Here is a 26,106-nt window from a genome sequence, read left to right as displayed (position 1 = left end):
CTACTCTCTGTTCTCCGATCAAACGTCCAATCAGATCCCATTGCAACCGGAGAGCCCTCTTGTGTGTGTTGTCACACGTTAAACTATACTTCACCCTAATGCTTCCTAATCAAACCCTGTGTGTGTGTGTGTGTGTGTGTGTGTGTGTGTGTGTGTGTGTGTGTGTGTGTGTGTGTGTGTGTGTGTGTGTGTGTGTGTGTGTGTGTGTGTGTGTGTGTGTGTGTGTGTGTGTGTTGCAGATAGTTTCAGCCGTGCAGTACTGCCACCAGAAGCACATTGTCCACAGAGACCTCAAGGTGAGTCACTGCTGTGTGTATCGCTGTGTGCGATATGGGTTTCAACGTGCATGTGTTACTGTGTGGTGCTTATATAAGTGTGTCCATCCGGTAGTGTTGTTGTCGAAGGTGTGTGTGTGTGTGTGAGAGACCCCCCCCCCCCCCCCCCCCCTCCCTTCAGGACCACCAATAATTCATGAGCCCATGTCCAGGGAAGCGTGTGTGTGTGTGTGTGTGTGTGTGTGTGTGTGAGAATTGGAACACCCAGTTAAACTTTAACCAGTCCACCAACTCCTGCTTCTGGGTCACCTGTTTCCATAGCGACGCGTCACCTGTTTCCATAGCGATTGTTTTCTGGCGTGCAGAAAATGCAGGTTTTTAATAATGGGCTGGGGAACAGGGTAGGGTGGAGGGTGGTGGTACTGAACTGGTACCTTACTGGTATTGGACTGGTACCTGGCTGGTACTGGACTAGTATTTGACTGGTATGGGACTAGTACAGGACTAGTACCTGGATGGGAATTGACCGGTACCTGGCTGGTACTGGACTGGTACCTGACTGGTATCTGGCTGGTACTGGACTGGTACCTGACTGGTACCTGGCTGGTACTGAGCTGGGACTGGACCGGTACCTGGCTGGTACTGGACTGGTACCTGACTGGTAGCTGACTGGTACTGAGCTGGGACTGGACCGGTACCTGACTGGTACCTGACTGGTACCTGACTGGTACCTGACTGGTACCTGGCTGGTACTGAGCTGGGACTGGACCGGTACCTGACTGGTACTGAGCTGGGACTGGACCGGTACCTGACTGGTACTGGATTGGTACCTGACTGGTACTGAGCTGGGACTGGACCGGTACCTGACTGGTACCTGACTGGTACCTGACTGGTACCTGACTGGTACTGAGCTGGGACTGGACCGGTACCTGACTGGTACCTGACTGGTACCTGACTGGTACTGAGCTGGGACTGGACCGGTACCTGACTGGTACTGGACTGGTACCTGACTGGTACCTGACTGGTACCTGACTGGTACTGAGCTGGGACTGGACCGGTACCTGACTGGTACCTGGCTGGTACCTGGCTGGTACCTGACTGGTACCTGGCTGGTACCTGACTGGTACCTGACTGGTACCTGACTGGTACCTGACTGGTACCTGACCGGTACCTGGCTGGTACCTGACTGGTACCTGACTGGTACCTGACTGGTACCTGGCTGGTACCTGGCTGGTACCTGGCTGGTACCTGACTGGTACCTGACTGGTACCTGGCTGGTACCTGGCTGGTACCTGGCTGGTACCTGGCTGGTACCTGGCTCATGCGAGTGTGAGAGGCTGCGCTGGTGTCGTGGCTCGGACCCCCGACCCCCTCAGTAAGAGCGGTTCCTCTCGGTTCCTCTCGGTTCCTCAGGCGGAGAACCTGCTCCTGGACGCCGACATGAACATCAAGATCGCCGACTTCGGCTTCAGCAACGAGTTCACGACGGGCAACAAGCTGGACACCTTCTGCGGCTCCCCGCCCTACGCCGCGCCCGAGCTCTTCCAGGGGAAGAAGTACGACGGGCCCGAGGTGGACGTCTGGAGCCTGGGGGTCATCCTCTACACGCTGGTCAGCGGGTCGCTGCCCTTCGACGGGCAGAACCTCAAGGTGGGGGGGGGGGAGAGACCTGGTGTGTGTGTGTGTGTGTGTGTGTGTGTGTGTGTGTGTATATGAGAGACCTGGTTTGTGTGTATGTGTGAGACCTGGTGTGTGTGTGACGTGTGTATGTGAGAGACCTGGTGTGTGTGTGTGTGTGTGACGTGTGTATGTGTGAGACCTGGTGTGTGTGTGTGCTGTGTGTATGTGAGAGACCTGGTGTGTGTGTGTGTGTGACGTGTGTATGTGTGAGACCTGGTGTGTGTGTGTGTGTGACGTGTGTATGTGTGAGACCTGGTGTGTGTGTGTGTGTGTGTGTGTGTGTGTGTGTGCGTGTGTGAGACCTGGTGTGTGTGTGCGTGTGTGAGACCTGGTGTGTGTGTGTGTGTGTGTGTCTGTGTGTGTGAGGGACCGTGTGTGTGTGTGTGTGTGTGTGTGAGACCTGGTTTGTGCGTGTGTGTGAGAGCTTGTTTGTGTGTCAACATGTCTCATGTTGTGCGTTGTCACCATGGCTGTCTGAACGACTCGTGACCACGTACTGTAACTATGTTCCTGTGGACTATGTTCAACACATTTCCCTTCCCTCCCATAAAGCGTCAGACTATTCCTCCTTCCCCGAGTTCCCCGCTCATATAACCGCCGTTATTCATTATTCAAGTCAAATAACTTTATTATTCCGTTTGTATGGTCCAAGGTCACGGTTAGCCCAGGAAGTAGAGCGGGTTCACTTGTAACCGGGAGGTCGCTGGTTCGATCCCCGGCTCCTCCTAGCGGAGCGCCGATGCGTCCCTGAGCGAGTTCGCCCTCACCCTGACTGCTCCCGACGAGCCGGCCGTCGCCCTGCGTGGTCGACTCCGCCGTCGCTGTGTCGATACGTGTTTTAAGTCGCTTTTGGATAATAAGTGTCTAAGCTGAATGCCCTAAATGTAAATGTCGCGGTCGCGGTTCATTCAGACATGTGAGGCAGCATAGAGGGCCTCTCACAGCGTCCATGTTAGCGCATCCTTCTAGTAATAGGCAGGAGTCTAGTGCGTTGCCCGGCTGTAAGGCGCTGCCGTCCGTCTGTACGGCCCCCCCCCCCCCACTGCGGGGCCCCTTTAAACGGAGCAGACAGCGGGGGGCCGCGCGCCAGAAGGTCCCGTCCTTGAAACCTGAGAACGGCCCTGATTATGTAACGCCTGGGATAATGCAGTCCTGTGTTCCTGGAGCGCTGGGATTCCCCCCCGGGACACACGGACACACGGCCCCTGGACACGCGGGACAACCGCCACCGTAACCTGGTTACGGGGGTGACCGTGGAAACGCCTTAACCTGGTTACGGGGGTGACCGTGGAAACGCCTTAACCTGGTTACGGGGCTGACCGCTCAAAGGCCTTGGCCCGCTGTCACCTCCCCAGCTTCCTCTCACTCCTCGAGGAGTGAGATACCCTGCGTTAGTGGGATGTTAACTCAGGAATACTCATGTTAACGCAGTTATACGCGTGTTAATGCTTGCGCAAGTGGGTTTGAGATTCAGATTCAACTTTATTGTCATTGTGCAGAGTACAAGTACAGAGACAACGAAATGTGGTCCACCACATTAGTGTTAACGCAGTAATACACATGTTAACGCAGTAATGCGCATGGTAATACTTACTAGGGGTGCGACGGATCACAAAACTCGCGGTTCGGAGCGCGTCGCGGTTTTTGAGTCACGGGTCGGATCATTTTCGGTTCAACAACAACAATAAAGATAACAAGGCAAATGTGAATTTAAATAAAATCTTCAAATGGGTAAAAACAAAATAAATCGAAAAAATTGGCTTCCTTTAAGCATGGTCAATATTTAAAAAAATTGCAATCTGAGGCATTATTCCTTCTTCTGTTTAACATGGATATTAAATAATCCCCAATTCTGGATTTACAATTCAGGATGTCTGCATTGCCTGGGGAGAGTTTAGAGTCTACACTCTCCCAAGGCAATGCAGACATCCTCATCTTCTTGTTTTTTCATTAAGTATGGTAGCGAAATACAGTTTCTGTCGTGTTTTATTTGGCATTTTGTAAATCCATTGATTTCGGTTGGAAGACTCATTGCTCTTTGCAAGGGAGGTTGGTTGTAGTCTTTTCGCTCGGCTCTAGCCCTACTATTGATACGGAAAACCGAGCGAAAAGACTACAACCAAACATAAATATGTCAGGTTCCGGTTACCGTTTCAATGGGATTTACGGAACGCAAAATAAAACACAACAGAAACTTGTATATCGCTACGATACTTGATGATGTTTTTAATACCGGAATTGTCCTTCCGGTTTTTTCTTTTTATCAGCCGATCCGCGGATCACTTGCGTCCCGAACCGTGAGGGTTGATCCGTACGGATCACGGGAAACCCGTGAACCGTTGCACCACTAATACTCCCATTAGTGGGATGTTAACGCAGTCGCTGAACCCGGTTCCTCCGACGCTGTGGTTCTACTCTCGGTTCCTCTTAACGCTGTGCTGTGGGTTCTCCGTCCCCCTTACAGGAGCTGCGGGAGCGGGTTCTGCGGGGGAAGTACCGCATCCCGTTCTACATGTCCACGGACTGCGAGAACCTCCTGAAGCGCTTCCTGGTGCTGAACCCGTCCAAGAGGGGCACGCTGGAGGTGAGGGAGGACGCCGACAATGTAAATATCTCTTTTTTTTTTATTAACCCTCCTCTTCGTCATCGCCATCCTCCTCCTCATCGACCCCCCCCCCCCCACCGGCATGCGGTCCGTCCCGGAGCAGCACCTCCTCCTCCTCCTCCACGACATCACCATGACATCATCACGCGGCGGCTCCGCCCCCTCCCTGGGGGAGACCCTGCCCCCCCCCCCCCCACGGCACTCAGGGTTCCTGACGTAGCGGCCGTGAATAGTGCATGAGGGCGTCGGTTCCTCTGAGCCGCGGCGCTGTCGTCGGCCGGCCGGTCGGGACTCTGCACTTAGGGTCCTGCGTCAGTGATTCTGAGAACCAACGTGTGTGTGTGTGTGTGTGTGTGTGTGTGTGTGTGTGTGTGTGTGTGTGTGTGTGTGTGTGTGTGTGTGTGTGTGTGTGTGTGTGTGTGTGTGTGTGTGTGTGTGTGTGTGTGTGTGTGTGTGTGCGCGTGCGCAACCTCCGCCGTGGGTCTAAAGAACCGGAGAGAAGAGCCGGACGGGCTCTGGATGAAGGAGTAGAACCCAGACGTTGGTGGAGACAAAGGAGGAGGATCCTCCCGAGAGACGCCCCCCACACAGACAGAGCCTCCACCTGGTGGAGGCTCTGTCTGTGTGGGGGGCGTCTCTCGGGAGGATCTGATGGCCCGACGCACGACACGGGGTCCACAGAGTCCGTGGTACTACTTCGGATCGCCTGATGCACCTTACGGTTCTAGCGGGGGTACCCTACCATCCTGAAAGACCTCACGAGTCTGTGGTCTAAGGCGATGGCCCTGGTTAAGAAGTCTGGCACAGGTTAGGCTGGAAGGTTCTACCTTTTTGATCAATGGTATCCACGGTCTACCTGTCGGCCTCTCGCCCGAGACGCCTCCTCTCTCCTACCTGCTCCCCGTCAAGAGTATGAGTCTGTGACGTCTCTGGATCCAGTGAAGGCTTCGGATGGAAGAGTCTACCTCGGGGCTGAACGGTCGGGAGCATACGCTAATCGTGTTCTAGAGGAACAGGATGTTTACTGCTAGGGTCTTCTGAGAAGGGCTCAGAGGATGAGTTCTAAGAAGAGAGGCACAGAATCAGTGTATAATATAATTTGTGTGTGTGTGTTTGTGTCTGTGTGTCTAGGTGCCTGTGTGTGTGTGTGTGTGTGTGTGTCTGTCTGTGTGCCAGAGTTGTGCGTGCGTGTGTGTGAGTTAGTGCAATATATCCCCAGCACTGGACAGAACGCCTCTGATTGTAGCTTGAAGACGACCTGAAGTGACTCGATGCTTGTGAAGTAAATGATGCGTAGTTGCTATGCTACTAGCACAAAGCTATGCTACAAGCTCGGGGAAACTTGCATCGCTCCCATGCTACACGGCTAGCAACAGTTGGCAATGTAACACATTCTGTCTGTTGTGCTTTCATTTGTGTGTACTGGTATATTTATACCAGTACACACAAATGTGTGCACTGGTATATTGTGTGTTTGTGTACTGAATTATAGATGCTTTTCTGTGTGCGTGTGTGAACTATATATGGATGGTCTGATGTTTGTTACGCAATGCGACCGGATGAAACTGGTCTCAAGTGGCAACCAGGAAGTCTGTTCGCTGTCTATCTTACGTGGTTTCCTGGCTGTGTTCCTCGCCACAGGAAGTGGTCTGGGAGCTTTGTGATTGGCTGTTAGTAGGCGTGTAAATCTTCCAGTGTCTCACGATTCAACCCGTGCAGAGGATGAAGTTGTTTTTTAATGATGGGACATCGACTGATTGCAAACGATGTAAACACACAGAGGCCACACAAAACATGAGGACTTTGAGGTCCGCCGCGAAGCGTTTGATTGGCTGTTCGTGTTCTGATGAGGTCATGTGATCTCCGTCCCCTCCAGCAAATCATGAAGGACCGCTGGATCAACGCGGGCTTCGACGAGGACCACCTGAAGCCCTTCCTGGAGCCCGAGATGGATATCACCGACCAGAAGAGGATAGGTGGGTAGACGGCTCACGTGACCACGCCGTCACATGACCTCAGGGTCATCTCCCCTCTCTTTCTCTTACTCTCTCTTTCTCTTTCTCTCTATCTCTTTCTCTCTCTCTTATTCTCTCTCTATCTCGTTCTCTCTATCTCTTTCTCTCTCTGTCTTATTCTCTCTCTTATTCTCTCTCTTTCTCTCTCTCTTATTCTCTTTCTCTCTCTCTTATTCTCTTTCTCTCTTATTCTCTCTCTTTCTCTCTCTATCTCTTTTCTCCTCCTCTTTCTGAACACTTCTTGAATGTTTTCATTTGAATGGATCCACCGTTGATGTTCGTCTTTATGTTTTAGTTTTGATTTGATGACTACAGAATTGATCATAGAAGTGTCTTCGCTAACCTTGAAAAAGCGCTTTATAAATCAAGTGTATTATTGTAAACATCAGCACTCAGGCTTAGTCCGGCCACACGTCACGTGACTTGACAATGTAAGGAAGTTAAATTACCCTAACACAACACCGTCACGTGACCATACAGCAGGACCTTAAACCACCCCAATATAAAGTCACGAAGTCGAACCAGCCACCATAGATATAGTCACATGATCACATTGTTATGAACCTTAATAAACCCTCAAACAAAGTCACATGACCGTGCCCACTCAGTACATTTCAAAACAAAGTCCCATGACCCCACAATGAGTACATTTGATCCCTCACGATAAGGTTACAATAATTAACATCTTCGTTAATGCAGTAATGAGAATGAACTGGCAGTTAATCAACCGTTAACTGATGCTGTGGTAATGGTCTACTAAAGGTGTCCGTGTTCATGTTAGCTGAGGTGTTAATTGATACATTATATAATAAGTGATGGCTCTGCCCAACCCTATTAAATAAAGTATAAATGAATACCTTTTAAGTTAACATGGACCCATTAGTAAATGCCAACTAGAATACTAATTAACCGGCACTAACTCTTAGTTTGTCGCTAGTGACGGACTTATTACTGCGTTCACGGATGTCTATGAATGGTTAACTAGTGTAACAAGGACGTTTTTGAAACCCGTTCCGGGACCCTCCTGGATTTGGGGTTCCAGGTCGTCGCCCGGAGGGGAGAGGGGGTCCACAGGTCCCGGGACCCCCGTGGTCTGGGGGGGTCTGGGGGTCCACAGAGCGGCATAACTAGGAGGTCTGCAGCGGGCTGGTTCAGCCTCAGAACCTAGTGATGAGGAGGAGGGAGAGGGAGAGGGCTGAGGGGGGAGGGGGGGAGACAGAGGGGGCGGGATGGAGGAGGAGAGGAAGGGGAGGAGGAGGGAGAGGAGGAGAGGAGAGGAGGCGAGGAGAGGAGGAGAGAGGAGAGGAGGAGAGGGGAGGAGGAGGGAGAGGGCTGAGGGGGGAGGGGGGGAGACAGAGGAGGAGAGGAGAGGAGGAGGAGAGGAGGAGGAGGAGGATGGGAGGAGGAGAGGAGAGGAGAGGAGGAGGAGGGGAGGGGAGGAGGAGAGGAGAGAGGAGAGGAGGAGGGAGGAGAGGAGAGAGGAGAGGAGGAGGGAGGAGAGGAAGAGGGGATGGAGAGGAGGGGAGGAGGAGGGAGAGGAGGGGAGAGGAGGAGGAGGAGGGGAGGAGAGGAGGAGGGGAAGAGAGGAGAGGAGAGAGGAGAGGAGGAGGGGAAGAGAAGAGGAGGAGGAGGAGAAGAGGGGAGGAGGAGGAGAGGAGGAGGAGGAGAGAAGAGGGGAGGAGGAGGAGGAGAGGAGCAGAGCGGTAGAGTGGGGGGCTAGGTGCTGTGTTATTTACTGTCCTCAGGGGGAGTGGATTACATAACAGCAGCTGGTTGGCTGGGGCCCTGTTGGAGCCCCCCAGCCCCCCCCCACCCACAGAGAGGGGGGGGATAATTGGAAACCCAGAGCACGTACCGTACAAGGGATCTCTTGCTTCCCCCCCTCTCTCTGTCCCTCTGCCTCTCTCCCTTCCTCTCTCTCTCTCTCTCTCTCCCTGCCTCTCTCTCGCTCTGTGTCTCTGTCTCTGTCCTCTCTTTCTTTGTCTCTTGTCTCTCTCTCTGTTGGTCTTTCTCCCCCGTCCTCTGCCTCTCTCCCTGTATCTGCTCTCTCTCTGCTCTCTCCCTTTCTCTCTATAATCCCCCCTTTCTCCTCTCTCTGGTTGTCTCTGTTTCTATGTACTCTCTTCCTCTTTTACTCCCTCTCTCTCCCCCTCTCTCTACTTCCCCCGTCTCTACTTTCTCTCTCTCTCTCTACTTTTCCTTTCTCTCTCTCTACTTTCCCTCTTTCTCTACTTTCCCACTCTCTCTCTACTTTCTCTCCCTCTCTCTACTTTCCCTCTTTCTCTACTTTCCCACTCTCTCTCTACTTTCTCTCTCTCTACTTTCTCTCTCTCTCTCTCTCTACTTTCCCACTCTCTCTCTACTTTCTCTCTCCACCTCATTGCTTATTGCTTCCCTCCATCTCTCGGCCTCATTTCTCTGCGTCATCTGTTTTTACGTCTGTCTGTCTCTCTCTCTGCCTCCCTCCTGTTGGGTGGTGTACATCAGGACTAACAGTCCATGTTGTCCCGGGTGGTGTAGCCCAGGTGTAGCAGTACATATTGGGTGCTGATCACCAGGTGTCGCGGTACATGTTGTGAAGCGTGGTGTGTGTATATGTTGAGATGGAGCATGTGCAGCCGGAGCAGTGAGGTTCTGCTTTCTGAGTCATCCTTAAAAGAGCTGTTCTCTACAGACTCCATCACCAGACAACCCCCTGACACCATTCCCTCACTCCTCTACTCTTTCCGTCGGCTTGTTGTCCTCTCCTCCTCCTCCTCCTCCTCCTCTTCCTCTATTCTCCTCCTTCTTCTTGTGTTCTCCTCTTCCTCTTCCCCTCTGCTCTTCCTCTATGTAGGAGGCTTCCTCTAAATAACTCTGCCGTTGTTACATCACACTGTGTTCACAACATTGCTTCACTGCGAGAGACGAGTCTGTGTCTCTCTCTCCCTTTCTCCCACTTTCTCTATTTCTCTGTCTCTCCCACTGTCTCTCTCTCTCCCACTGTCTCTCTCTCTCTCCCACTCTCTCTCGCTGTCTATCTCTCACTGTCTCTGTTTCTTTCTCTGTGTGTGTGTGTGTGTGTGTGTGTGTGTGTGTGTGTGTGTGTGTGTGTGTGTGTGTGTGTGTGTGTGTGTGTGTGTGTGTGTGTGTGTGTGTGTGTGTGTGTGTGTGTGTGTGTGTGTGTGTGTGCGCGCGCGCGCTCTTCATGACTAATACGCGGGACCCCTTAGCATCGGTCCACTCTGTAGACCGGTTCAGTCTGGCCTCAGATCAGAGAACGGTACAACCAGTACCCCCTCCAGTAGCACCAGTACCCCCTCCAGTACCGGGGTCACTACTGTTGGTCTGTTATTCTCTCTCCACCCGCAGCGAGGCGGTCGAGCCTGCGACCAAATTCAAATCAAACCGTTCTTTATTGATCGGGGTCGTTTGGGTAACAGCGCCCCCTGAGGACGTCCAGGGAGCAGAAATACACATTGTTATTATAATACTACTGCGAGGGGCCATGGTACGAAGGTACCAGGGAGAGAGGGAGAGAGAGAGAGAGGGAGAGAGGGAGAGAGAGAGAGGGAGAGAGGGAGGGAGAGGGAGGGAGAGAGAGAGAGAGAGAGAGAGAGGGAGGGAGAGAGAGAGAGAGAGAGGGAGAGAGAGAGAGAGAGAGGGAGGGAGGGAGGGAGGGATCGATCATACTGTTCAGAGTGTGGTGGCAGAAGGTATGCTGGACACCCTGTTCCCGTGAACAGGGTGTCCAGCCGGGCAGACCCAGTTAGCCCCCTGCGGTGAGAGTCCTCCTGCGTCTGCTACGAGCAGATGTGGAGCACAGAGATTAATGTTTGATCATTATGGGATGGAGCTGCACGCTGCTCTCAACGTGAGGGAGGCTGGGGGGGGGGGGGGGGGGGGTACTCTACGTGAGGGGAGGGCTCTAAGCTCGAGGGGGAGGGGTCAGTGGGCTTGGAGAGGGGTTAAAAGGTGTGTGTGTGTGTGTGTGTGTTGCAGTGTAGTCTGTAGTCGTGTGTTGGGGGCAGAATAAGTGTGTGTGTGTGAACCACACTGGGACTTATAGTGCTAGAGAGTGTGTGTGTGCGTAGGGTGGTGTGAGATACTGTGGTTATTTTTAGTCTCTTGATAAAAGTGGCTACTTAACTGATATGTTATTGTGTGCGTGGTTTCGGTCTACCGTGATGTATTGTATAGACGAGCACAGTTACAGTCCACTGGAATGTATCGTATGGACACACACAGTTGTGTGGGTGTTTGTTTGTCATAACGGGACTGCTAATGTGAATTGTTGGTTGACTCAAGTACTGTTCAGTCAGAAAATGAATAATACAATAAGGTCAGTTCGCTGGCAACCTACCAAGTCATTTAGCCGGCAAGCTACTCAGTCAGTTAGCTGGTGGGCTACCAAGACAGTTACCGGTAGTCATTTAGCTGCCCTGTCTGTTAGCTAGTTAGCTACCTTGTCTGTTAGCTAGTTAGCTACCTTGTCTGTTAGCTAGTTAGCTACCTTGGCGTCCGTGTGCTGGTTAGCTCCATGTTGGCTCAAGTAAATGAAAAGAAGTCCTGGCAGAAAGGCTCTGAGATTATCTTTTGAGATTTGATTTGAGTATAGTGGACACCAGAGCACGACACAGGCCTGTTGGGGTTTGTAGGGTGTCTGTCTGTCTCTCTGTCCGTCTGTCTGTCCCTCACTGACTCTGTGTCCGTCTCTGTCCTTCTGGCTCTCTGTATCTGTGTGCGTCTTTTCTGGAGCTCAAGAGTGAAATGTATCCTTGCTCCTGTCGTCTCCTGCAACACTTGTATTTTTAGATGCGTGGAAATGTATCATTTCAAAGTCTCCTTCATCTCCTGTCGTGATTCCTGAGCTTAATCTATTAAAATAAACCACTGTCTCCGAATCAAAGACTTTCCAGGGAAACTGTGATTAAATATAGACCAGTCGGCATCTTAAATCCATTTTTGTTTCTCTTGAAGTGTGCTTCAGTCTCTCTCTTCCTCCTAATCTCCCTCTGCACTAAGTCCATCTTATATGTCTTCCACGCAGGATTTATCAGATTGAATATAATTATATTTATGATGCCCAAGTATGACTTCATGTAGGTCCTGTGACCAGGATTTCTTCATTAGTTCAGGTGTTCGTCATTAGTTCAGGTGTTCTTCATTTGTTCAGGTGTTCTTCATGGAGTCCTGTTGTATCTTCATTAGTTCAGGTGTATCTTCATTAGTTCAGGTGTATCTTCATTAGTTCAGGTGTATCTTCATTAGTTCAGGTGTTCTTCATTAGTTCAGGTGTTCTTCATTAGTTCAGGTGTATCTTCATGGAGTCCTGGTGTATCTTCATTAGTTCAGGTGTATCTTCATGTATTGGAGTTGTGTCTTCATTAGTTCAGGTGTTCTTTATGGAGTCCTGGTGTATCTTCATTAGTTCTCATTAGTTCAGGTGTTCCTCATGTAGTTCCGCTGTATCTTCATGTATCTTCACGTACGTCCTGGTTCTCGTTTCAGACGTGATGGTGGGGATGGGCTTCAACCTGGAGGAGATCCAGGAGTCGTTGGCCAAGATGAAATACGACGAGATTACTGCCACCTACCTTCTGCTGTCTAGGAAGAGCTCAGAGGTCAACACACAACCTCTCCCCACCCTCCTACCTTGACCTAGCCTTAACCTCTTCTTAACCTTCATTTGACCTCCACCTACTGCAGTCTAGGACGAGCTCAGACATGGACGAACTGGTAACCTAACCACCTGACCTCCTGTCAAACTGGAGCTTATTTATTATTAAGCTCTGCCTAACCTGACCTCTACTTAACACCCAGCCTCTACTCTCCTCGACCTCTATTCTAACACTACCGTGAGGGCCTCCTCCTCTTCATTGTGTTCCAACGTTGTGTTTCACATCCCCTCCGTCCCTTTAGCAACAGATAACGCGAGAAGAGCCTCAGCTGTTCAGCCACTTGAGAGCTGTAGCCTATATCTAATGTGTGTGTGTGTGTTTCTGTGTTTCTGTGTTTCTGTGTGTGTGTATAGATGGAACCCAGTGGCTCCAACAGTAACCTGGCTAAGCCCCGCCCAGCCAGCGAGCTGAATGGTCAGTCCCCCGCCCACCTCAAGGTCCAGCGCAGCGCGTCCAATCAGAAGCAGAGGCGGTACAGTGAACAAGGTAACGCACACGCACACAGAATAACAACATCACTATGGGCCCCATAGGTGTACAATTACACTTGCAGATGCTTTTTAAGACGCTCTTTTATTCAAAGCGACTTGCATCGGTTAGTTGACCCACCGACGGCAGAGTCAACCATGCAGGGCGACAGCCAGCTCGTCAGGAGCAGTCAGTGTCTCGCTCAGGGACACGTCGACAGCTAAAGAACACCTGAACTAATGAAGATACAACTCCACTACATGAAGATACACCTGAACTAATGAAGATACACCAGGACTCCATGAAGATACACCAGGACTCCATGAAGAACACCTGAACTAATGAAGATACACCTGAACTAATGAAGAACACCTGAACTAATGAAGATACACCTGAACTAATGAAGATACACCTGAACTAATGAAGATACACCTGAACTAATGAAGATACACCAGGACTCCATGAAGAACACCTGAACAAATGAAGAACACCTGAACTAATGACGAACACCTGAACTAATGAAGAAATCCTGGTCACAGGACCTACATGAAGTCATACTTGGGCATCATAAATATAATTATATTCAATCTGATAAATCCTGCGTGGAAGACATATAAAATGGACTTAGTGCAGAGGGAGATTAGGAGGAAGAGAGAGACTGAAGCACACTTCAAGAGAAACAAGCTAGGAGCTGTCCATCGACAGCTCCTAGCTGTCGATGGACAGCTCCTAGCTGTCGACGTGTCCCTGAGCGAGACACTCAGCGAGACACTCAGCGAGACACTGTCGATGTGTCCCTGAGGGGGAGCTCAGGGGGTCCCTGAGGAGGAGCCGGGGATCGAACTAGCAGCCTTTCGGTTACAAGACAACTGCTGTACCTCCTGAGCTAAGCCGACCCTGGTGTAGATGGGATGTGATGCTAGTGGTCGTCGTGGTGACGACCAGGGTGACCGTGCGGACCTGGTGGGAGAGGAGGCTGGTTCTGATGGAGCTGTTAATGCGTCACGTCGCATTGATCTGTTGTCCGGAACTGGTTCACGGCTGAGATAGGGGAGCGCATGGAACCTAATTAGTGCTCACTGACGCCACACTACGCATTAACACGGACCTGTGTCCGACTGGTATTGATCCTTTATTATAGTTAGAGAATACCGAACTACGCATTATCTCTGCCCTGTCTCTGCGACTGGTATTAATGTGTGTTGATGTATTTCTATGTTAGTGTATCTCTATATTAACGTGTGTGTGTGTGTGTGTTGTATTTCTATGTTGTTGTATCTCTATATTAATGTGTGTGTGTTGTATTTCTATGTTGCTGTATCTCTATATTAATGTGTGTGTGTGTGTGTTGCTGTATCTCTATATTAATGTGTGTGTGTGTTGGTGTATTTCTATGCTGTTGTACCTCTATATAATGTGTGTGTGTGTGTGTGTGTGTGTGTGTGTGTGTGTGTATTTCTATGTTGCTGTATCTCTATATTAACCTGTGTGTGTTGGTGTATTTCTATGCTGCTGTATCTCTATTAACGTGTGTTTGTGTGTGTGTGTTTGCTTTGTTGCTGTATCTATATTAACGTGTGTGTGTGTATTTCTATGTTGCTGTATCTCTATGTTAAGTGTGTGTGTGTTGGTGTATTTCTATGCTGTTGTATCTCTATACAACGTGTGTGTGTGTTTCTATGCTGCTGTATCTCTATATAACGTGTGTGTGTGTGTTTGTGTATCTATATAACGTGTGTGTGTTTGTGTGTCTCTATATAACGTGTGTGTGTGTGTGTGTGTGTGTGTGTGTCTATATAACGTGTGTGTGTGTTTGTGTATCTCTAACGTGTGTGTGTGTTTGTGTATCTCTAACGTGTGTGTGTGTTTGTGTATCTCTAACGTGTGTGCGTCCCTCAGCGGGCCAGAACGCGGCCCCGGGCTCCCACCCCAAGCGGAGTCAGACCACGGTGGGGGAGGGGCAGGAGGAGGGGGGCGTGGCCCTGAGGAAGCCCTCCTCCGCCTCCTCCACCTCCTCCACCTCCGCCCGCACCGGGCTGTCCTCCAGCCGCAGCGCCCCGCCCGCCAGCCCGTTGCTCGGCAACGCCAACAACCCCAACAAGGCCGACATCCCCGACCGCAAGAAGGGGGCGACCACCGGCCCCGCGGTGAGACACACACGCTAACACGCAAGCGCACACACGTGGACACGCACACGCAAGCGCACACACGTGGACACGCACACGCAAGCGCACACACGTGGACACGCACACGCTTAGACAGACAGACGGACACACAGGAAGAGGCGGGAGGGACAGACAGGAAGAGGCGGGAGGGACAGTCAGACAGACGGGGACAGACAGACAGACAGACAGGAAGAGGAGGGAGGGACAGACAGACAGACAGTAGGAAGAGGAGGGACAGACAGACAGACAGACAGACAGACAGACAGACAGACAGACAGACAGACAGACAGACAGACAGACAGACAGACAGACAGACAGACAGACAGACAGGAGGAGGGACAGACAGACAGACAGATAGGAAGAGGGAGGGACAGACAGACAGACAGATAGGAAGAGGAGGGAGGGACAGACAGACAGACAGACAGATAGGAAGAGGAGGGAGGGACAGACAGACAGACAGACAGATAGGAAGAGGAGGGAGGGACAGACAGACAGACAGATAGGAGGAGGGACAGACAGACAGACAGATAGGAGGAGGGACAGACAGACAGACAGACAGACAGATAGGAAGAGGAGGGAGGGACAGACAGACAGACGCATAACGATTAGGTCAGTTGTGTTTTCATGGTTCGGAATAGTTGTTTTTGTTTGCAGTTGCTTGTGATTTGGTTGTTGTTATTGGCATTATGTTATTGTTCATGTTGATGATGTTGTTGTTGTTGTTGTCTCAGAGCACGGCGGCGTCTGCGGGGATGACACGGAGGAATACGTACGTCTGCAGCGACCGCAACAACACAGACCGCCTGGCCGTCATCCCCAACGGCAAGGAGAACAGGTGAGACCACTTCCTGTAGGCTAATCCACTTCCTGTTGGCCAACCCCCTTCCTGTAGACCACCACACTTCCTGTAGGCCAACCAACTTCCTGTAGGCCACCGCACTTCCTGTAGACCACCGCACTTCCTGTAGGCCACTGCACTTCCTGTAGGCCAAGCCACTTCCTGTCCCCCTTCCGTCCAGCTTGAGACCTGGGGGCGGTCCCAACAGAGGGTATTTTGTCTTGGACCCAGACTTGCTTGCTGCCCATTTAAGGACTTCCTGTGTACCGCATGTCAAGAAGAGTGTTTCTGAATACGGAGCGTTCACCTGCTGTCACCTGCTGCTCACTCTTCCTCTAACTCTCACCCTCTCTCTTTGTCCCCTTCTCTCACTCTTCCTCTAACTCTCTCACTCTCTCTGGCCCCGTGTCTCACTCCTCTCTCACTTTCTATCTGCCCCCCCTGTCTCACTCTCACTGTCTCTGGCCCCGGTCTCACTCTCCCTCTTCCTCTCTCACTCTCTATCTGGCCCCATATCGCACTCTTCTTCTCACTATCAACCTCCCCCTGTCTCACTCTTCCCCTCTTTCTGGTCACATGTCTCACTCGTCATCTCACTCTCGCACTGTCTATCTGCCCCCTGTCTCACTCTTTATGCCCCCCCTGTCTCCTTCTACATCCATATATGGCTCTGTGTCTCACTCTTCATCTCACTCTCTCTCTGGCCCCTGTCTCACTCTTCCTCTCTATCTGGCCCCTGTCTCACTCTTCCTCTCTCTCTGGCCCCTGTCTCACTCTCTCACTCTCTCTCTGGCCCCTGTCTCACTCTTCCTCTCACTCTCTCTCTGGCCCCTGTCTCACTCTTCCTCTCTCTCTGGCCCCTGTCTCACTCTCTCTCTCTCTGGCCCCTGTCTCACTCTCTCTCTGGCCCCTGTCTCACTCTCTCTCTGGCCCCTGTCTCTCTTCCTCTCACCCTCTCACTCTCCCCCCTCACGCTGTGTGGTTCTGTTGCCTCCTCACCCTCCTCTTCCTCGGCCAGTCCGGGCGAGGGGGTGTACGGCCCCTCCCCCTGCGGGTCGGGGGGTCTGGGGGTGTACGGCCCCTCCCCCTGCGGGTCGGGGGGTCTGGGGGTGTACAGCCCCTCCCCCTGCGGGTCGGGGGTCCTTGGGGCCTACGGCCCCTCCCCCTGCGGGTCGGGGGTCCTTGGGGCCTACGGCCCCTCCCCCTGCGGTTCAGGGGCCCTTGGGGCGGCGTGCTCGGGCTCCCCGGGGGGCTTCAGGTACCCGGCCCACAGCCCCCCCTACGCGGGGCAGGCGGGCTGGAGCCCCCTGCCCCAGAGCCACTCCCACCTGGACTACGACACGCCCACGTAAGACCGGACCGCCTGTCTGTCACCCGGCTCCGCCTCCTGCTCCTCCTGTCTGCTCCTCCTCTGGCCCGGGTTAACCTAATCCTGGTTAACCTAACCCTGGTTCACCTTACCCGGGTTAGCTGCCCCCTGGTTAACCTAATCCTGGTTAACCTCCCCTCGTTAACTTCCCCCGGGTTAACTCACCCTGGTTAACCCTCAGCCCTGGTTAACCCACCCTCGTTAACCCACCCTCGTTTACCCTACCCTGGTTAACTCACCCCTGGTTAACTCACCCCTGGTTAACTCACCCCTGGTTAACCCTCACCCCTGGTTAACCCTCAGCCCTGGTTAACCCTCAGCCCTGGTTAACCCTCAGCCCTGGTTAACCCTCAGCCCTGGTTAACCCTCAGCCCTGGTTAACCCTCAGCCCTGGTTAACCCTCAGCCCTGGTTAACCCTCAGCCCTGGTTAACCCTCTGCCCTGGTTAACCCTCTGCCCTGGTTAACCCTCTGCCCTGGTTAACCCTCTGCCCTGGTTAACCCTCTGCCCTGGTTAACCCTCTGCCCTGGTTAACCCTCTGCCCTGGTTAACCCTCTGCCCTGGTTAACCCTCTGCCCTGGTTAACCCTCAGCCCTGGTTAACCCTCTGCCCTAGTTAACCCACCCTGGTTAACACGGGCCAGGCCGTCTGCAGCTCAGGTAGACACAGGTGACCTCTGTGACTCCAGGACCGGTTCAGGGCCTCTAAAGGAGGGGGCGGGGTTCACTAGAGCCCCGCCCATTGTTCACTGTAGCTCCTCCCACTCCAGGGAGTTCTGTCTGTCACTGCAGCAGAACAGACATGTCTGTTCTTTGCAGTACCTCTTCTGTTCTGATTCTTGTACTGTCTCAGCTTCAGACCAGGCCCTGGATACAGGAACCTTTACTATCTCCGGTTCAGACCAGCCCTTGTTACAGGAGCCTCTAATATCTCCGGTTCAGACCAGGCCCTGGATACAGGGCCTCCACTATCTCAGCAGGGGGTGCAGGAGGAGTGAGTGGTCATGTGACCGGCTGGAGCGGCGGCCAGAGTTGGTGTGTCGGGACAGGATGCAGTCGACTGTCTTGCTTGTTTTTAAGGCTGGATTCTGAAAGGCCAGAATAAATGCAGTGATCATGAAATGGATGTGCTGCATACTTACCCCCGTGAACGGTGCTCTTAACGAGGCTGGAAGGTCACCGGTGGGACGGCCCGGCCCGTCGGCCCGTCTGCTGGCGTCTTGTGACCTCCTGGGAGTCACAAGACGCCAGCAGACACAAGGTAGCTCTTTATAAGCGGGACTAGCCGGCTTCGAGCCCACACGCCCAATGGGTTGGCTAAACACGCCAGCTCCTCCAACCACAGAAGGTTGTGGATGAGGCTAAGCCGTATGTCTTCTGGGCCGTCCTGTGGTTCAAAGGTCAACGCTGTGTGAATGTTTTACATTGGTATTCATCATGGTCATTTGATTTCAGTGGTTCCAAGAGGTGCTTGTTTCGACGTACAGGTGTGATGTCATGAAGATGTGGTTCTACCTTTCTCTGCGATTATAGGGAGCAGGTTATGAAGCCATACTGGTGCATTCTCATGTGGACCGAGTCCTGATTTGTTTCAAAACCGAACTCAAACTACTGTCAGATGGCTCTAGTTCTTAGGACCTGGTTGACTTTATAACCAGTAGTGGCAGGTTAGTCTGGTGGGCAGGGACCCCGACCCAGAGCTGATGGTTCGGGGTTTGATCCCCAGGGTCCCGAGGTCTTACCGAGCGGTGGGTGAACTGGTTCTGTAGCACAGCCTCATTCAGCCCAGAGGGAATCCCCAGTAGAGGGGTGGGCAACCTTTCTGGTCACCTCCCACCAATTTTTGTTATTCATAACAAAATAAACCAAAGCTCCAGGGAGCCACGGCAGAAGGCTGGAACAGCCTCATTCAGCTCCAGAGCCGCGGTTTGATGAGCCCTGCCCCAGCAGGTCGTCATGGTCGTGATGGTAACGCTGTCTCTTTCCCCCCCCCCCCCCCCCCTACCAGTAGCATGGCAGTCTCCCCGGGCAGCCAGCGGACCCCCGTGGCGTCCACGCACAGCGTGGCCAACGCCACCACGCCCGACCGCCTGCGCTTCCCGCGCGGCACGGCCGGCCGCAGCACCTTCCACGGGGGCCAGCTGCGGGACCGCCGCACGGCCACCTACAACGGGCCCCCCGCCTCGCCCACGCTGTCCCACGACGCCGCCCCCCTCTCCCAGACGCGCAGCCGTGGCACCAGCAACCTCTTCTCCAAGCTCACCTCCAAGCTCACGCGCAGGTACGAGCCCCCCCCGACCTCCGACCTCCAGACGGGAACGTTCTAGATGGTTCCGTGTGTGTTAGCCCCTAGTAGAACCTCACTTGGGGGGTTCCCACCCTGGTGGGGTCAGTGGCCCCCGGGCTGGGTCCGAACATTCTGGGGACACCTTCCTGCAACTGCTGCCACACACATTGCTTCAAGCTCATCCACACCACACTAACCAGTCGTCACGCTAACTACTACTGGTTAGCAGTAGTCACACTAGGTACTACTGGTTAGCAGTAGTTACACTTACTACTACTGATTAGTAATAGTTACACTAACTCCTACTGATTAGTAGTAGTCACACTAGGTACTACTGGTTAGTAATAGTTACACTAACTCCTACTGGTTAGTAGCAGTCACACTAGGTATTACTGGTTAGTAGTAGTTACACAAATTACCTTGTTGGGACACAACAATATTCTCTATCTATGGAGATGCTTCCAGCCCTAGCTTATCAGTCAGCTATCATCCGGGACCCGATAGGGAACCTCGGGAGCCAAAAATGGCTCCCGAGCCACAGATTGGGCAACCCCTACCAATCCTTACCAGACATCTACAGTAGCGTGCTGCTCCACATGGCCTTTCACCAGGGTATACTGAGTCCCTGTCTGGCTGCTAAGCTGACAGCGGGTGCTAAGCTTGCTAGCTTGTGGGCTAGCGACCTTTAGGCTAGCTACAGCTCTGGTCTGGAACGAGGCTGAGAAATTGATTTTCTATTATTCCATCTATTTTAATCAAACGCCTCCTGATGTGAATCTCCCTTTCACATCTGCCGATTCCTATCACCTGCCATGTGTCTCCACTCATGCAAACCATCCATCCATCACACACACTTACACACTTACACACTTACCCACTTACACACTTACACACACACACACACACACACACACACACACACAAAAACACTTACACCCAAACGCACACACACACACACACACACACTTACACACACACACATGGTGTGGTGGTGGTGTGGTTCTCATGGTGTGTGTCTGGTTCTGTTGTAGAAACATGTCGTTCAGGTTTGCCAAAAGGTAGGACCACCGGGGTTGCCTTCGCTCGGTGTGAACCATAACTCCGCCCCCCCGGGGTCGCCTCAGACTGCTGCTTCACTAACCCCCCGCCACACACACACACAACCACACACACACACACACGCGCGCTCAGACCCCCGTCCTGATGCACACAGCCCTCTCACCACTAGGGGGGGGGGTTTACAATGGGGTAGTCGTACACACAACCTTTTAGACTCCTGCTGGGAGCGTGTTGTGGTAGTGCTGGTCGACTCCCAGCAGGGGGCGGTCTGTCTGGGTCAGTCTGCCACAGACTGCGGGGGTCAATCCCCTCCCTGGGCTGTGTGTGTTGAGATGGACCAGTGTGTCTCCCACTGGGGGGGGGGGGGGGGGCGGTGGGGCCTGCTAGACCCTCAGCCGACCAATCACACGTCACCGCCTGGCCTCGGCCAATCACCACGCTGCGTGTATGTGTAGTGCAGTGTTCTGCCTGTCATTCAAATCTCATCGCATGCAACCGCACCCCCCCCCCCCCCCCCCCCCCCCTGCTGAGGCTGTCCACACACACACACTCTTACTTCATGTCCCCAGGACCCGTCTGAGAGCCGACCTCTCTGAGTGTGAGGGGTTCAGCAGCAGCAGGTTGTGTCTAGGTCCTGTTGTAGCTCCGGTATGTCTACCCTGGCGGATCGTCTTGGAAGGGACCGACCCGTGCAGTTAGTTGAGGGCCCGATGATAAAGGTCTTGTTGTTGGCCCTCCCTCTCTGAGCAGCTCTCAGTTCTGGCTCCAGTAACGAGTCTGTCTAGGGACGACGGTGTTGGTTATAAACGTTTGGTGTTGAGGTAGTGTTGAACCTTACCGGCAGGGTGTTACAGATTCATTGGTACCAAAAGTGTAGCCAAGCTGACGTGTTTGGCGTGCGTTAGCATGTTGAGGAGAGCCAGCGTGTTTGATGTAAGCTAGCATGCTAACCTGTAGCATTCAAGGGGGGGAAGGGTTGATTCGCCTGCTCGACAGACCTTCTAGAGATGCAGGTGTGTTCACGTCAGCCAATCAGAAGGTAGCTGCGCGTAGCTATCAGCCAGCTAGCTCTGGCTTTCTGGTTCCCGGTTCTTCACGGCGGCCATGTTGGGAGAGGCCAGGAGCAGAGTGCAGTCCTCGCCGAGCCCTGAAGCGTCCTGGCGCCCTCTAGTGGTGATGTCCTCCACTGTCACCTCGACACAAGAGCTGAGACTCTTCAGTCTGAGGGAACTGTTGGTGGGTTTGCTCAACGCTAACCTCATCGTCATCATCGTCTTCATCTTCCTCATCCCACGGTCGCCCGCCCATCCTGTGTCAGCTCTTTGGTTTCACGCTTCAACCATAACATGCTGGAATCTTATTGGTGCAGAGGGAGCGTCGATGTCCCGCCTCCTTCCTCAACACAGGAAGTTAGGTTCCCCCCCCCCCCCCCCCCACCTCCTCTTGATTTGACCTTCTCTCTCTCTCTCTGTGTGTAAATGTTTCTTCCCCACCCTTCTCTGCCCTGTGACCTTTGACCTCTCTGAGCAGGGTCAGTATTGACCCGGCCAAGTCAGGGGCTACCGGGCCCCCCCCCCAGGGAGCACACGGTCTTAGTAAGTCTTCTGCACCGCTCTCCTCCCTCCTGCTCCTCCTCTTGTGTTCCTCCTCTTCTTCTTCTCCTCCTCCTCCTCCTCCCTGCTCCATCTCTTCTTCTCTGCTCCTCCACTCTGCGCTCAACTTCCTCCCTGCGCCTCCTCATCCTCCCTGCTCCTCCTCTTTCTGCTCCTCCTCTTCCTCCCTGCTCCTCCTCTTCCTCCCCTCTGCCCTACCTCCTCCCTGCTCCTCCTCTTCCTCCTCTCTGCTCCTCTCTGCCCTACTTTCTCTTCCTCCCTGCTCCTCCTCTCCGCTCTTCCTCCTCCTCTCCGCTCTTCCTCCTCCTCTCTGCCCTACTTTCTCTTCCTCCCTGCTCCTCCCCTTCTTCCCCCCTCCTCCTCTCCGCTCTTCCTCCTCCTCTCTGCTCCTCCTCCTCCTCTCTGCTCTTCCTCCTCCTCTCTGCTCCTCCTCCTCCTCTCTGCTCTTCCTCCTCCTCTCTGCTCCTCCTCCCCATTCTCTACATCCACCTCATCCTCTCCTCATCGGTGTGTTTTCCCGGGGAGCTCGTCTCATTGGCTGCCGTGTGTCATGGGACCACCAGGGGGGTGGAGCCTGGGTTGTTCTCCCTCCAGACCGTCGCGTGTCGGAGGCCGAGGCCCTCGTCAGAGGAGGAGGTCCGTACGCCGTCTGGGGGCGGTTCAGCCCTCTGCTGTTCCCCCCCCACCCCGACGTGACGCTCAAACGTCGGGCTCCTTCACACCACGTCAGGCGTGCGTTCGGGCCCAACGTCGCGCTGCGGCGGACGATCGCGACAGGAGACGGGAGACGGGAGACGGGAGACGGAGACGCCCACGGGAAGATGAACCTTGTTCACCGCGTAGCGTTAGCATCGTAGCGTTAGCATCGTAGCATTCTGCGGTCGGCAGAGCAGCGGCGGAGAGGGGAGACGGGGAGATGGGAGATGGGAGAGGGGAGAGGGGAGATGGGAGAGGGGAAGCCGTGCGACCCATGCGCCAGGAAGGAGAGGCCACAGTTCACAACACGACGTCACACACCAACGGGGGCCGTGTAGTGACACGTTTGGTCTGAATTAGCCCCGTATTGCTGCACTGCATGCTGGGAGTGCAAGGGACCCTGACAACCCAGTTCTGTCAACGAGGGGACTACAAGCCGCAGTGAGCCGCAGCAGCATTGAGCTGTAGCTGAAGTTTTATTGTAGTTAATAAATATGTACAAAGTGTTAAACAATCAATAGCATCCTGCGTCCAAAACTATCAGCACATACCATTTCTAAGGAGCCATGCTAGGAGCCGTGCTAGGAGCCGTGCTATGAGTCCGTGCTGGGAGCCATGCTAGGAGCCATGCTAGGAGCTAGTGTCTGCCAGCATAGGATCCATCCCGGGTGCATGTCGCTGCAGCCTCTCCATCTGCTGTGTGTGTGCATGGCTTTGACCCCCCCCCCCCCAACCAGACAGGGCCCTGGGGCTGCACAGCGAACCCCCCCCCCCCCCCCCCAGGCCCGACCAGCTCCATGTCCCTCCAGGCAGGGGGACTGGATCACCAAGACCAGCTCCTGGGGGAGTTGACTGTCGTGTCCGGAGCGGGTGGAGGTGGGAGGAGCTGTGAGGGCCCTTGTTGGGTTCTGGGGCTCCGGGGGCCCGACCGTGGTACCACCGGGCCCGTCTGGTGGGACCAGTCCCCCGTCTGGCTGCTGTCGTGTTGTGTGTGTGTGCTGGGGGGCTGTGTCATCAGAGCCTGGTCCTGCTTGGGGGACCCGGTCGGAGAGTGGAGTTCAACCCTGTTGTTTAACCGTCGTTTCATTTTGACGTATATTTTGAGTTTCTCCTCGTGGTTCCGTTTGTCTCGTGGTTACATAGTATTGACCCCCCCCCCCCTTCCCCTGTGACGCGGCGCTTGAGGTGGTGATGATGATGATGGTGGTGGTGAGGGTGATGAAGGTGGTATTCATGTTCTTCTCTCCCTGCTGCCTCCAGAGTCTCCACAGAGTTTGAGAGAAACGGGAGACCTGAGGGCTCAAGGTGAGACGTCTGTTTGTCTGTCCTCCTGATCCGTCTGTCTGTCCTCCTGATCTGTGTCTGTCCTCCTGATCCGTCTGTCTGTCCTCCTGATCTGTGTCTGTCCTCCTGATCCGTCTGTCTGTCCTCCTGATCTGTGTCTGTCCTCCTGAACCGTCTGTCTGTCCTCCTGATCCGTCCCGCCTCCTGCTCTCTTGTCTGTCTCTGTCCTCTTCCTCTGTCTGTCCTCCTGCTCTCTGTCCGTCTGTCCTCCTGCTCTCTGTCTGTCCTCCTGTTGTCTGCCTGCTGACCCGTGCCACTACTCGTCCAGATGTTGTATGCATCTCCTGTCCTGATAGTGTGTGTGTGTGTGACCCTGCATTACTAAAACCAGCTCTGTACGGCCCCACCGTCCTCCAAAGTGTGTGTGTGTGTGTGTGTGTGTGTGTGTGTGTGTGTGTGTGTGTGTGTGTGTGTGTGTGTGTGTGTGTGTGTGTGTGTGTGTGTGTGTGTGTGTGTGTGTGTGTGTGTGTGTGTGTGTGTGTGTGTGTGGTCGGTCTGGCCTCCATCCCATCCACTCTAACCCATCTCTCTCCCCCCCCCCCCCCTCCAGTCGCCATGTTCCTGGGGATCCGAAGGGGGAAGCCGCCAAAGACGGCAAGCCCCGCTCCCTGCGCTTCACATGGAGTATGAGGACCACCAGCGCCATGGAGCCCGGCGACATCATGAGGGAGATCCGCAAGGTGCTGGACGCCAACAACTGTGACTACGAGCAGCCCGAGAGCTTCCTGCTGGTGTGTGTCCACGGGGAGGGCCGCGACGAGGACCTGGTGCAGTGGGAGATGGAGGTGTGCAAGCTGCCGCGCCTCTCGCTGAACGGGGTGCGCTTCAAGCGGATATCGGGGTCCTCCATCGCCTTCAAGAACATCGCTTCCAAAGTTGCCAACGAGTTAAAGCTATGAACAAAAAGGGTCAAGACCAGATGAATATATATAAATATCTAGAAGTATTTAAGCTGTACAATCATTCAAGTAGCAGTTTCCAAAATGTCTTTTTTTCTAAACAATATTACAGATAATGTAATGACTATTCTAATGTATAGAGTTTGGCTTTTGGCAATAATCAGTTATCTACTAATGTCTGTTTTCTGCCCTCTAACAGGATGCTTTTTGTCATGCTGTGAATGTGGACAAAAAGCATTTCTAGTCTTATTTATTTCACAGGTTTTTTTTCCTCTCTCCTGGAAAAACAGATTTAACGTAGCGTTTGTTTTCAGTGTAAATAATGTATCTTACTTTCAAGATGGCTTCCCTGCAGTACTCCATTGGTTTGTTTTTTTTGTATTTTGTTAGAAGATGGAAGTTGATGTAAATGCCAGGGGAGGGGTCACTACGTCTGATTAAAGTGTAAACTTGATGAACGTGTTGTCACTTTGTGAGTCAGATCCGGTGTTGCTGGTCATTTTAGGCCAAGATAATCGTCATGAATATATAATTAGCTATGTCAGACCTCAAATTTAACCAGGCTCCTCAGATATGGACTTTCTTTAAATGGTTGGTGGTAAGTTCAATTTGGCGCCTCTATTCTATTATTTACGGTAGCCATTTACCTGTTACCTGTGTGCCGAGTTTCTCACCGTTGTGGCGATGCTGTAATGTTTTGCTGTGGAGAGCTATAAATAAATGGACTAAACAAGTTGTATAAGAACAATTATTGGAGGTTAACATGGTAGAGGATGGCTACTAATAAGAACTCCACATTGCCTTGTTTCGACGAATGTCCTACGAGAATTGTAGAAATGAAGTTGAAATCTGGAAACGCGGTTTTAGGTCAGGCCTACGGCATGGCAGCTCAGGCCGAACGGAGAAAGAAAGAGGCGGTAGGGGGCGACAAACTTCAGGCTATGACTTGTTTGAAAAGGATTATGGACTAAATTTGTACAATCCCTGTGTAGCTACGGGATTCCCCGGTAACCAGGCGCTGAACACCAGAAGCTCGCCTCCCCGCCTCAACAGGTAAGCGAAAAAACAACGAGGCAGTAGTGTATTTCACCGGCAACCGCAGGTTAGGCCTGCACGTACTAGAAATCAAGATTA

At 53.0% G+C, this 26,106-nt stretch overlaps 1 protein-coding gene and 1 long non-coding RNA gene across 10 annotated transcripts in view; both read left to right on the top strand.

Moving 5' to 3' along the window:
* mark3a (MAP/microtubule affinity-regulating kinase 3a) overlaps positions 1–25,426 on the top strand; it is a 38,682-nt gene extending 13,256 nt beyond the window's left edge. For 2 of the 9 annotated variants that reach the window (XM_060051457.1, XM_060051459.1), the window contains exons 7-18: positions 240–296; positions 1,689–1,925; positions 4,420–4,560; positions 6,437–6,536; positions 12,066–12,178; positions 12,589–12,721; positions 14,603–14,850; positions 15,600–15,703; positions 19,083–19,355; positions 20,393–20,419; positions 23,990–24,034; positions 24,624–25,426. In XM_060051457.1, the coding sequence (XP_059907440.1) occupies positions 240–296; positions 1,689–1,925; positions 4,420–4,560; positions 6,437–6,536; positions 12,066–12,178; positions 12,589–12,721; positions 14,603–14,850; positions 15,600–15,703; positions 19,083–19,355; positions 20,393–20,419; positions 23,990–24,034; positions 24,624–24,972 (1,827 nt within the window). In that variant the 3' untranslated portion in view covers positions 24,973–25,426. The remainder of the gene's footprint in view (positions 1–239; positions 297–1,688; positions 1,926–4,419; positions 4,561–6,436; positions 6,537–12,065; positions 12,179–12,588; positions 12,722–14,602; positions 14,851–15,599; positions 15,704–19,082; positions 19,356–20,392; positions 20,420–23,989; positions 24,035–24,623) is intronic. The other 7 variants (XM_060051458.1, XM_060051465.1, XM_060051460.1 and 4 more) reach the window with 7 other exon arrangements.
* On the top strand, positions 19,362–20,336 carry LOC132457452 (uncharacterized). Its single transcript, XR_009525647.1, has 2 exons — positions 19,362–19,689; positions 19,748–20,336. It is a non-coding gene; the product is annotated as an uncharacterized LOC132457452 (long non-coding RNA).
* Positions 25,427–26,106: the final 680 nt, after the last annotated feature.

Source organism: Gadus macrocephalus, chromosome 5 (assembly GCF_031168955.1).
Source record: "Gadus macrocephalus chromosome 5, ASM3116895v1".
In the NCBI taxonomy this organism is placed as follows: Eukaryota; Metazoa; Chordata; class Actinopteri; order Gadiformes; family Gadidae; genus Gadus; species Gadus macrocephalus.
This window is presented reverse-complemented; position numbering and strand designations above follow the sequence as displayed.